Here is a 12,778-nt window from a genome sequence, read left to right on the forward strand (position 1 = left end):
AACTTTTAAATCCTTGATTAGGTAAGCATTTTCTTTGGGTACTTTCTGGGTTTTCCCAGGGCCGGTGTGTTTACTGATGCACTGTTAGGGAAAAACAGAGATATCATTTAGTTTACCCGTAAGATTTTATCTAAGGCTTCTCAACTGAATAGAGGGTAGTGCACAAAGAGGATATATTTGTTTATTTATTTTGAAAATACATTGGAGATAGAGATGAGTAAGGCCCCGTCTCTGCCTTGAAGAAGCTACCAGTTTGAAAAGGAGACAGACATGTCACAGATAATACCCTTGCAGCTCAGCAAAGGAGGCTCTGTCTCATTAAACAAAAATCGTGAGAGCCCATTGGTTTGGACTGAACTCCTGCACTAGGCCCCAGCAGACCAGACCGAACCAAAATGGAGTGACCCATGCTAAATGCCACCCAATCAAACTGAAATAGGAAAGCAGATAGTCCCCAAACAGAGCTATTTTCCCTCAAAACAGGAGATTGTTGTCTACCTGAGTCAGCTTAATTAAGGAAGTGCCCTCTGCTTTAGCCCTTACAAAAAGTAACCTGATGGGAATCAGTGGCGTTTGCTCACTATTTGGTCCCCTTGTTCCCACTTACAATACCCACTGTTCTACCACAGCCCATGGGAGCCCTTGCTGTTTTGTAGAATGGAGGCTTTCCCGATTCATGAATTGAGAATAAAAGCTAATTAGATCTATACCTAAATTTGTTATAATTCTACCTTTGACAGTCTGTGTTCCCCAGTACCCCAACTTCACATGCTGAAATCCTGACATCTGAGGTGAAGGATTTAGGAGGTGGGGCTTGGGGGAGACAATCAGCTCATGAGGGTGGAGGCTCATGAATGAGATTAGTGCCCTTATAAAAGAGGCCAGAGAGGCTGCCCTGCCTCCTTCCACCACGTGAGCACACAGGGAGAAAGGAACATCTATGAAGCCAGAAAGCTGGTCTTTGCCAAATCTACCAGTGCTTTGATCTTGGACTTCCCAGCCTCCAGGACTGTGAGGGATAAAACCTGCCCAGCTGTGCTATTGTGTTATAGCAGCCAGATAGACTGACACTCTGGGATGGAAGAGAGGCATCTGGCTTGAGGGGGAGCTTTGCAGGAGGCAGGGAGGCTGCAGAGGAAGATATCCGAGCTGAATCTCACAAATATATAGACAACAGGCAGGGGAGAGAAGGGAGATGGACACGGCCAGGCTGTAGGTGGTGGCATTTGCCAGCATGGCCTGGAGGTGGCCAGCAGGGCTGGTGAGCCCGGCCATATCAGCACTGTGAGGACAGCGTCTCCACACACATTTTAGGATTCCAGGTGTCATTTGTGTGTCCTTGGGGCAGTGGCACACGTCCTCCAAGCCAGAGCCCTGCAGCGGTCCTTCCTGTTCCCCTGGACATGCTGGAGGAAGGCCATGTTGGTAGTAATTCCCCAAAGCACATACTGCAAACACCGAGTTCTACTTTTAGGGACATTGTATTTTAGGAGTCCCCAGTCTTATTAGCACAACCAATTCCATGACTATAGTTTAGGGCGTAAAGCTATTTAACAAATGGCACCCAAGGGTGGGATGAAACAAGGGCTGTACCTTGACGAAGTCTTCCAGAGTATGAGCTGACTCGTCCACAGCTACCAGGTAATGGAGCTTTGGCACATGGTCTATTACATTTTGTATCACTCTGCAGAACAACGGAGAGAATAATCATCAGAGAGGAAAAGCCAAAGACAGGCAATAAGCTAGAATCCACAGAACTCCCCCCAGACATGGCATTTGGTGGGTTAGTAAGTTAGCTCAATCGCCAACAAGGTTGGAGGTGGGATGATTATCCAAGGATACTCCTGCATCCAAGGATGAGGAAGGCGTTAAAGAGTGAAGTGACAGGTCTCAGGTTGACCACCTACTGGGAAGGTGTGGAGCCAGCCATTGGAGTCAGAACTGTCTGGCCCTCGGTCTGGGCTGCTTCTAGGCTGCAGCACCTGGCCATCAAGAAGAGCTGACCTTGACAGCACGTTAGATCAGGAAGCTCCTGCCCAGTGAATTTCCCAACTGCTTGGAGTTGGTGTTTGACAAAGTGAAACGCTGATTCAGAGGACAGCATCTCAAGGAAGTCACGTAGCAGCACAGAGACCTAGTCTGAGATGTCCTACTCTGAATGGATGATTGTCAACATTTCTGAGTGTTTGACCCCATGCCAGGACTGGCCCAGCACTTTACAGGTGCTCTTCCACTGAATCCCCACAACAGCCTTATGAGACAGGTACTGCTACCATCTCGGATTTATAAATGAGGAAATCAAAGTGAAGAAACCTTCCAAATCCACAGAGCTCTGGAGAGGGCATAGCAGGGGTTGGACAGATTGAAGAATTCCAGAGAGCACTACAGTTAATGGAAGTCTATCACAAGGATCCGACCACCTGTCCCCAAGTTAGCTTCCTCTTAAGTAAAATGAAAGAAAAATGCACACATCTAAATGCACTAATGAAGGTTCATTTCACATTTGTTTTATATTCAATTTCTCGGAGTTTTTTTTTTTTTTTTAGCTTCTTAGCTTCTATTAAATATTTGACAATCTTCAAAGAAATTTGGAAGAAGAAAGCAGTGTTACTGAAGAGGGCCCCAGTTCTGTAATGAGTGAATTTTCACTCTTGAATTTATTGGGAGGAAGATGTTAAAGATTAATGCTAAGTATTTTGTCCTAAGAATACAAAAGAGTCTTTCAGCTATATCTTTAAAACCCGGTGACATAATGTACAATCTCTGCAGAAGCCCAGGGCATGTTTGGCTCCTTTGTTCCCAGAGTTAACATAGGCTGGAGCAGATCTAGGTTTAGTGGAGTTGAAACTCCTAATTTAAGGGATTCTTTAAGAACAATAATAAAAATTAGGTGTGGGGCCTTGATAGGGGCGCACACAGGGGAATGGCCGTGATGTCTAAGCTTCATTTGCTTCCTGGTAAAGATTTCTGGGACCACGATTAATCACTTGTGGCCAGTGGATGAGGGGAGGAAACCAGGCCGTCTGTGAAGGGTAGAAACGCTCCCTCCCAGGGATGCACCTGGGGTGGGTGGTGGAGTGGCCCCTGGCCCCTGGAAGTCAGGTCTTCTAAGGAGAAGTCTCAGAACCCGACTGGGTGCAGGTTGGGGTCTCTGTGAATGTGCAAAACGGGTCAGCCAAGTTCTCTGAAGAAGCCATATCTGTATTGGAAATCCTGAGACTGTTCAACCTCTGCTGAGTAGAACCCTGTGGCTGTGGAGAGATGATTGTCACTGGCCCAGAGTTGAAATTATCTTGGGCTCTCTTGGGCCCTTCAGAAAAGCAACCATTCACTTTTTAACCCCTGTGTGTGACCTAACATTCCCGTGACTATTAGGTAAACCTCTTGGAATGTATTGCTAAGCCTAGTGACCTCTACCCTCCTTCGGCCCTAGAGCTGCGTGCTGCCCGTAATGCCTGTTACCTATGGGCAAGATCTTCCTGCTTTACGCATTGCACTTGCCTGATGGGTCCACCAATGTATTTGCTGATGTATTGACTTACAGGTAACTTGGGTTAGCGTTCCTGGACTATAGTCACTCATGTTTGCCTCAGAATAAACTATTTTCTTATTTCCTTAAAAGCAGAGTTGTTATTTTACATGGGCACTTTACCTACAATTGCAAAAAATAAAAGAGAAAAATCCTCAGTTCAAGTTTGTCATCTGATTTCTGGAATTTAAGTTGGTAAGCCTGACATACCAATCTCATCTGGGACAAAGGAAAAGAAAAACTGTATTTCCGCAGTGTACATAAGGAGTTCTTTTTCAGAAGGCTTACTCTGCTGACATGGTTTCCAAGAGATGAACCTGAACTTGTCATCAGACGCGTGGAGCTTGCGGGCTGAGTGTGTGGCTTGGTGGTGGAGCACCTGCTTAGCGTGTCTGAGGCCGGGTACCATCCCCAGCACCACAACAAAAGAAGACAACACAAAGCAAAGACCTCCAAGTGCGGACCTCTTAGGGAGACACAATTCTCATCAGATGCAAACAGAGGTGATAACTGTAGCTCCTGCGGGCGGGTGGGCGGGCGGGGGGGTGAAGAATACATTCGGCAACACTGGTGCAGGGCTGAGCCCTGTGGGTCTCGGGACAGGTTAGGCCACAGGTCCACACACGGGCCGTCTGGAGAGTCCCCTTTCTGAGAGAATGCTTACCCTGCCAGGTCGAGAACATGAATTGCTGGAATTATATTTGTTCCATCTCCAAAAACAGGTAATGCAGGAACCTCACCCAACCACGCTATCTGAAAAGGAGAACAAGGCAGGCATTTTCCCCAGTCTGTGGGTCTGACTCTTGTAGGTCACGTGCAGGTCCACAGTCGAGCAACCCAGCGGAGCTGACCGGCTGCTGAGTCCCCTCCAGCGGAGGCTTCGTGAATCAGTCCTCACGGGATTCATGTTGGATCCACTCCTCTCAGGAGGAATGAAGTGTGACTTCAGGACATCATATTAAGTGAGATAAGTCAGACACAAGGAAAATCACCATGTGTCCTCTCTCACGCAAGGAAGCTAAAGGCAAAAAAGCTGGGAAGCGCAAGGGCGGTTCAGGGGAGGTTGGATTTGACCAGGAAGTTCACGATGGGTGAGGAGGAAGGAGCTGGATTCTGACGGTCCTTAGGTGGAGAGTGGCCCCGGTTTCTGAGATGGGGCCCTGGCAGAGGAGCAGGTTGGGGGTGCCTGCAGGATGTGTGGAAGATACTGGAGTTAAGGGACGGGGCAGGCCGCTGGACCTATAGAGCTGGAGCCGGGGGCCTGGCTGGAGAACGAGGTCTGAGGGTCCTTGGGGCCCGTCCTGGGAAAAGAGGGGCGACCCCAGGGGAGGAGTGGGTAGAGGGAGGGGACAAAAGGGTGGGCGGAGGCCCCCCAGTGCCAAACTCTGCATCAGACAGCGGAGGGGCGGCCGAGGGGCGGCAGATGGGACACGGCAGGAGTTTTCTTGGGCTTACCCTCTTCAGCTGCCATATTTATTAAAGAATGAACTCAGCTGGTCCTTTCCCTTCACCTCTCCCCTGTTTCTCTATCCCTCTTTTTCAGCAAAATTCCTCTTCAGCTCCTCTCCACCCGTACCCTCTAGAACCCACTCCCATGAGGCTGTCAGCCCCGCAAAGACCCAGTGGTCAACTCTCGGGCCTCGCCTGACTGGATTACGGGTGCTCTTTCACATAACTGGTTCTTTCTTTCTCTCTATTTATTTAGCAGTGCTGGGATTTGAACCCAGGGCCTCACGTGTTCCACCACAGAGCAGCCCGGCCCTCACTCTTCTGAGATGACTGTTTTGCTCTGCTCTCTCCATGCTCCCGTTTCTTCTCCTACCTGCTGGGCGCCGCCTTGCGGCTCCTTCCCCCATGCCCTCTCCTCTCCCTGTAACCCTACATAGCAGGGTCCCATCTCATCTCTCTCCACGTCCGCCTCTTGCCCCACAGGTCTGAAAGCTTGCACCTGAGGGCGGCCTGGGAGGTGTCGTCTCTGATCCTGATCTCTGATCGCCAGCTCTTGTCCAGCAGCCTGGCTGCACCACGCCCGACATCAGCCATCACCTCCACAGGCCCAGGCTGGACTCTGCCTTCCCAGTGCATGCGCCCCTGCCCCACTCCAGCAGGCCCGCCTGCCTCATAGCCTGCGACCCCAGAGGTCCACTTGCTGAGACCCAAATCCTTTCAGGGGTCCTCTACTTTTCTCAGTCACCTTTGCATTCGATTGTGACCCATCCCACCACCTCTGCCTTCAGGATACACCCACACCTGAACAGTTCCGGTCTCCACCAGGTGCCCTCGGACACCCCACTCCTGGCTTGTCTCCCTCCCTCTCACTTCTGCCCTGCCCCTCTCTGGCACGTCCTCAAGGTAGGGGCAGAATGGATGCATTATTTTAAAACTTTTGTTGTTACAAAAGTTTGTTACAAAACTTTTGTTGTTACTTTTGTGCTCAAAACAGTCTAATGGTTTCTCAACTCAGGGAAAAAAAAAAAAACAAAACCACAGCTCTCACGGTGGCTCTGACTCCCTGGGCCTCCCGGGCCTGGCTGCCAGCACATTTCTACCTGTGTCTTTTGCATTTCAGTCCAACTACTTGGAATGTTCTTTCCCCAGAAAGCAACTTACTTACTTTAGAAACTTTAGAAACTTTAGCAACTTAGTTACTTTAGAAAGATCTCCCTGAGCCTCACATGTAAGCCAAATCCTTGTCCCTGACCACACCCCTGGCACGCTGACCTTATTCTGTGCTGTTGGTTTTTGTAGCACGTTTCAACATCTGAAATCTTCTGTATTTGCTGGCTTCTTGTTAACTGTCTTTCTCTCTTCATGCTACTAGAAGCACCCCAGGGACAGAGGCTTTATTATTTTATTGCGTCCCATGCACCTGTAACAGTGGGTGCGTGGTAGGTACTCAGTAAATATTTCACAAATGAAAGGAAATCCATCTTTTCCTTTACTATTCTTAGTGTGGTGAATACGAGTTGTTAGCAAAGGGAAATAATCACAGGTGCTCATGGTAGATGCTCAAGTTTTCCATTATTACACTGAACTAGGCATGTCCCGAAGCAGTTGAAGACACCTTCAAACTGCATATCCTTATTGCGGAACACTTTTTATTTGTTACTTATTTGTGGTGAGGGGGACAGAACCCAGGGCTTCACAGGTTACGCATGCTCTCTACCTCTGAGCTACAACCCCAGACCTTTAAAACATTTTTAAAAAATCCACAGTCAATGAAAAGTCATACCTTAAAGAAAGTGTGTAAGATGCCTTCTTCCAGTCCATACTGAAGTCCTGCAGCAATTACATAAGTTGCAAATTTTTTGACCTGTTGAATAAAACACAGAAAAAAAAGCTGAACCTAATGTTATTAATCCTCTTCAACTAGATCATTTGAGAAGCTAGAATGAGCACTGTGGGAAGTCTCATCAACCCTTTCAGGATTCTTAGGTGCTGTTTAGGACAGAAATAATGCCCTTTAAAGGGGGTAAAGACACCCCTGCATTATTCAGGAATGATTCTGACCACTGCTAAAACTGAGTTGGGTGCTGGTAGTGGTGCACGCCCGTGATCCCCGCAGCTCAGGAGGTCAAGGCAGAAGGATCACAAGTTCAAGGTCAGCCTCAGCAACTTAGTGAGGCCCTCAGCTACTTCGTGTCTCAAAATAAAATAAAAATTAAAAGGCTAGGATGGAGGGTGGTGGTAAAGCACCTCTGGGTTTAATCCCCTGGTACAAAAAAAATCTTTAGTCGGGGCTCCTAATTCAATGAAAGCCAGAGCTATTATTTGGGAAAGCAGAATACCTGAAAGTCATCCTAGCACTGAGGGGAAGGAGGCTATGAAAGCGGGTCCTTCTGCGAGGTGCTTTCACGAGGCCACGTTCCCAGGCCTGAATGGGGGTTTTCGCTGGCATGGGGGGTCGCCTCACCCCACCTGGGGCGGGTCAGGCAGGTGAGACTTTGCCTTGGTGAAGGCACTGGGGATTGAACCCAGGGCTTAGGCGCATGCTAGGCAAGCGCCCTACCACTGAGTCACGACCCGCCCAGCATCTCTCTATTTTATAACCCTCCTCCTGGTGCCGACAGTGGCCCAGGGGAAATGGGCTTTCTGGCAGGTTGAAGTGTAAGGCAGAGAGAATCTAGGCACTGACTCTTCTTCCTCTGGTGCCCTCCCCACTCATATTCTAGTACATACATGACCTGGATGATGCTTAATTAAAAACCCCAGCTGGGTGCATGATGCTTCTGTAATCTGGGATACTCGGGAGGCTGGGGATGGAGGATCATTTGAGGCCAACCTGGGCAACACAGTGAAATGCTTTCAAAATACAAATAAATAAATAAATAAATAACAACGAAGCAAACCCTCAGAGAGCCTTGTGTGGTTGTTGGCACAATGTTTTTCTGTGTTGCTGATCAAAGGTCCAAGTTAACAAGGAGCAGTAACCTCTAGAGGGCTACTAGACAAGTGTTCTACCACCGAGCCCTGTCCCCAGCCCTTCCAGGGAACATGTGACTTACAGACTACCAGGGGCTGCCTCACTTCAGATCAGAATTTTTTAAATCTTGAGTTAATTAGATTGTGTTATGGTTTGGATGTGAGGGGTTTCCCCAAAACTCCTGGGTTAATGCAGGAACGAGCTGAGGTAAAATAATTAGATTACGAGAGCTGTAACCTCCTCAGATCATCCTAGAGTGAACAGCTGGGGTGTGGTCCCTGGGGGTGTGCCCTGGAAGGGTGCATCCCTCCCACCCATGGCCCTTCCCTCCCCCTGCTTCCTGGCCTCCGTGAGCTGACAGCTCTCCTGCACAGGGTCCTTTCCCCATGACATGCTGCCTCCCACCATGGCCCAGAGCAATGGAGCCTGCCGTCTGTGGACTGAGACCTCTAAAACCGTGAGCTCTAAATAAACTCCTTGTCCCTAACTTGTTCTTGTCAGGTATTTTGTCATGGCAATGCAAAACCTAGCCAAATCAGACTGGGATTTAATCTTCCCTAGAGGAAGCTGCGTGGTGACTGGTGTCTTCCAGCTAACCCATCACCCGGCTGGAGTAGTGCGGTGGGTGCGGTGGGTTATCAGGTTTTGTCTTTCTTTGCTTCATTTCTTTTTTTCATTTGTGTGGTGCTGGAATGGAGCCCAGGGCCTCCTTCCTGCTGGGAGCCACATCCCGAGCCCCCCACTGCAGAATGAGGTCCTTATTAGACTTCACCACTGCCACCACTGCTGTTTGCATTTGGAGAGTTGGATGTGGGTAAATTCAAGGAAGGACGATGAACTGAAGATAGAGCCCAAGCGGGAAATGCCACAGGGTGGCAGAATCAGGGCCATGGAATGAGGTTTTGGGGAGCAATTATATCACTGTGCCATATGGATCTGGAACATTCTACAAAGGCCCATGTGTGTGAGCACCTCAGTCTGCTGCTATTGGAGGTGCCAGAACCTTTACGGGGAGGGAGAGTTGGGGGGGTCTTCAGGTCACTGTGGTCTCTCTCTCATTCTTTCTCTTTTTTTGGCTCCAGCTGTGAGGTGGCCTCCCCCAACACACACTCCCACCATGATGTACTGTGCCACCATAGGCTAAGGCAACAGGGTCAATAGGTCATGAACTGAAACTTCTGAAATAGTGAGTCAAAACAAGTTTTTTTCTTTATAAGTTCATGATCTCAGGTATTTTGTTATAGTAACGGAAACCTGATCAACACATGCTATAAATGGTCCACATTCCAACCTGTGGAAAAGCTAAGCAAGGTGATCCAGTTTCCTGGTTTCCCCTAACCAAACCGAGTAAAGTGACAGCAGAAGATTCCCAAAGTATTTTAAAAGCCTATGAGCATGAAATAAATCTTGCAGATCCTCCTCAAGCCCCAACTAGATGGGCACGCAGTTGCTTTCTGGGAAGAAATTAAATAATTTTTGTGGTGGGTGTGAGTGTAGCTGAGAATTTGAGGGGTAGGAGAGGGGCTCAAAATGGAATAAAATAGAGAAAGACTTTAAATGTGGGTATGGGGATCAATCCAAGTTTAAAAATGCCCTTTTTGGGAGGGGGATGTGCGGGGGGGGGTGATATTGGCCAAATCATATTGTTACATTGTGTGCATGTACAAATATTAACAACAAATCCTGCTACTATGTACAACTCTAATGCACCTATAAAAAATGGGGAAAAATTTTCTCTTTGCACTCTTCTTCTCTGATAATATGTTTCAGGAAGAAATTGGTTTCAGCTTTGTTTGTGAACAGCTTTGTTTTAGGAGGTTTTGAATCTTTTATGAATCACTTTGGCTGAGGTATGGTTTGGGAAAAGGTCCTGGAAACTGAACTGGCTGAAGTCAGGAATCGGATGCCTCCCACCGTACTTAAAAAGACACATGCCAGTATTTCGCTTGTACTAAGAATTTGAAGGGGGTCTACTGGGGAGATGGTGACCTTTAGTGAAGTGGGATAGAAGGCTTGAGAGTGGCTGGCATGGAGTACGGGCCTCAAGCAGATTATGACTCCGAGCACGTCACTTCCTGTGACCAGAAGGTAAGAAAGGGCAAGGACAAGTACCATGCCAGGGCTGTGGGCATGGCTCAGTGGCAGAGCACCTGCCCAGCAGTGGCCAGGCCCTGGGCTCCATCTCCAGCACACACGAAAGAAAAGAAGAAGGAAGGAAGGAAGGAAGGAAGAGAGAAGGAAAGAAAGAAAGAAAGACTGGCATCAGCCTCGGCCGGTATCAGAAAGTCAAAGTCTGGCTGGCTTGTTTGAATTTTGGTGAGACTTTGGAATGGGATTGAGTCATACATACCACTCATGGGAAAGAGGTCTCATTTTCTTTTCTGTGCTAATGTCATCAAAGAATGCAAAATTGGGAATACACATAGTGAACATTTTAGTCTAATCAAGTTTAAAAATATTTCTGTTCTGCCCTTCAATAGCTATCCTGGACTTACCTAAGGGGAAAACTCCTAAAGTGTGCCAATAACTGGTTGATTATAGACAAAACATAAATGGAACATAACAGAAAAGCAATCCTAATCTGTCATGATCCACAGACACAGGGGCCTTTTCAGACTTAGGTCTTATGTATCCCAGACAGTGGGAAAACCATTGGCATCAGACAGTATTCTACAATATTCTATTGGAATACCAATCTTGGTATCAATTTTATTTTATTTTTTTTGTACTTTAGACTGAACCCAGGGGATCTTTAATACTTAAGCTACATCTCTGGTTTTTCATTTTGTACTTTGAGACAGGGTCCTGCTAAATTGCTTAGACTGGCCTTGAATTTGTGATCCTCTCACCTCAGCCTGGAGAGCTGCTGGGATTGCAGTTGTGTGTCATCAGGCCTGGCTTGACTTATGGTATTGATTCTTAATTGTTTTTTGATAACTCAGTTGGCAAATGACTGAGATAGTAAATATTGCATTTATCAAAGATATAAAAAAGTTGAGCTTTAGATGTAGAGTTTTGGTAGAGCCTATCATATGTAAAGCCCGGGGTTTGATCCCTAGCATGGGGGGAAAAAACAGAAGGAAAGAAAGAAAGAAAGCTGGAGATAAAAAGAATAGATTTTTACATGAAATACAGATTTTATTATTTAAAAGACATTTAATGTTTTATGATAAAGATTAATGATAATAAGATGATACTATTTCTTCACTTTAGACTATTAGTTTTTGTGTGTGATCATATCTTTTCAACTAATGAATTAGATATGATAACAACCATGAATTTTAACAAAATAATAGAGTTAAAGAATTTGGAACTGGAAGAAATTTATAACATCTAATCCAGCCCCTTTGTTTATTTATTTTAAACCCAGAAGTTATGGGTGGGTGTGCAGCTCAGTGGTAGAACGTCATCTGGCACGTGCAGGTCCTGGGTTCAATTCCCAACACTAAAAAACAGACACAATGACCCCAAAGGTTGAATGCCTTGGTTAGGGCCATAAGCTAATGGACAGAAAATGAGCCTGCAATCCTCATTCTAATATTTTGTACTCACAGTGGACTGTATTGCTAAGGGCAATGGGTTTTTTACCATCAGTCAGAACTCAGGGACACTTGAACTTCTGTTGTAATATCCTCCAGCACCACTAGGTGTCACCTTAGAACTATTATTCCACATCACTTAACTGGGTCTTCCTCTAGTGGAAAAAATGTAAGGGACTCTTTGGAGATGCCTGGGGTTCTGTGTAAGCCGACCATGATAGAAGCACCTACTTCACAGAAGATAGTAAGTCACACATGAGGTCCTGGAAGGTTACATGAGACCATGAGTACAGCTAAGCCCAGTGACTTAGCTACCACTACTTCTTCATTACCAGGGTATGCCCACCGTTTATGCTGATGAAAGACTAAAGAAATAAAATAATTTTATAATAGATATGTCAAAATGATACATTTGTTGCAACAGAAGGCTAATAAGATTTTATTTCTTTATCCGTTCAGTACTGGGGATGGAATCCAGGGCCTTGTTCCTGTCAGGTTAGCACTCTGCCATGGAATCCCACCCCAGCTCTAATAAGCTATTATTATTGTTTACATGAACTTCTCAGTCATCTGTGTGTCTTAAAAATCAGTGACTGTGGATGTGCCAAGACAAACTATTGAATGATAGAGTTTTGGAGTCAGGGGATGGGAAAAAATAAAAGCAAATCCCCAGGCCTCTTGTCTGATGGATTTCGGTTTGAATTCCAGCCCCAGCACTTTCCCGCGGTGCCTGTGTCTATGAAGGGGACAGAGGTGCCGGTGGACAGTACCACTGTTGTAAGGGGTAGATCACACAAGGCGGAGTAGTGCCGGGGACTGCTTGGTAAATCCTAGTTATGTGACCACGAGCAAGATAACCCCTGGAAGACACCATCTCCTGATGTGCAAGATGAAGTTAATATGCACTTTTCAGAGTTGCTTTAGAAACAAATGAGATAGATTCTGAGATCAGGGACAATGTGGCTCCCCTCCTTCCCATTTCGACTGAGTTTTTTTGGCTCTTCTGAACCAGGAGACTCTTGGGATGTGCAGACCCCTAGATGGGTAGGGCTGGAGCTCAGTGGGCTGGTCAAGGGCCTGGGCCAGCACCCCTAAAGACAGTACACCTTGGGGTGAACCTGAAGCTGAGAGATCTTGGGTTTAAGTACAAGGAAACTTAAACAAAGAAATTGAAGAGTTGTGGTGTGCAGAGAGCCAGGAGCCGTTCCAGCTGTGCAGACAGCACTCAGAGCAGGACAAATATTACATTGACCAGGGTCGAGTAAATATGAACGAAGAAAAAGAAGC

The 12,778-nt window shown here is 46.8% G+C and overlaps 1 protein-coding gene across 2 annotated transcripts in view; it reads right to left on the reverse strand.

Moving 5' to 3' along the window:
* The window catches only part of AK7 (adenylate kinase 7), a 58,303-nt gene that overhangs the window by 26,627 nt on the left and 18,898 nt on the right, over positions 1–12,778 (reverse strand). For both annotated transcript variants that reach the window (XM_079128962.1, XM_079128963.1), the window contains exons 6-9: positions 6,762–6,842; positions 4,194–4,282; positions 1,594–1,684; positions 4–81 (exon numbers count right to left, since the gene is read on the reverse strand). In XM_079128962.1, the coding sequence (XP_078985088.1) occupies positions 4–81; positions 1,594–1,684; positions 4,194–4,282; positions 6,762–6,842 (339 nt within the window). The remainder of the gene's footprint in view (positions 1–3; positions 82–1,593; positions 1,685–4,193; positions 4,283–6,761; positions 6,843–12,778) is intronic.

The sequence above is a fragment of the Sciurus vulgaris genome, assembly GCF_902686455.1.
Source record: "Sciurus vulgaris genome assembly, chromosome: 2".
Taxonomy (NCBI): domain Eukaryota; kingdom Metazoa; phylum Chordata; class Mammalia; order Rodentia; family Sciuridae; genus Sciurus; species Sciurus vulgaris.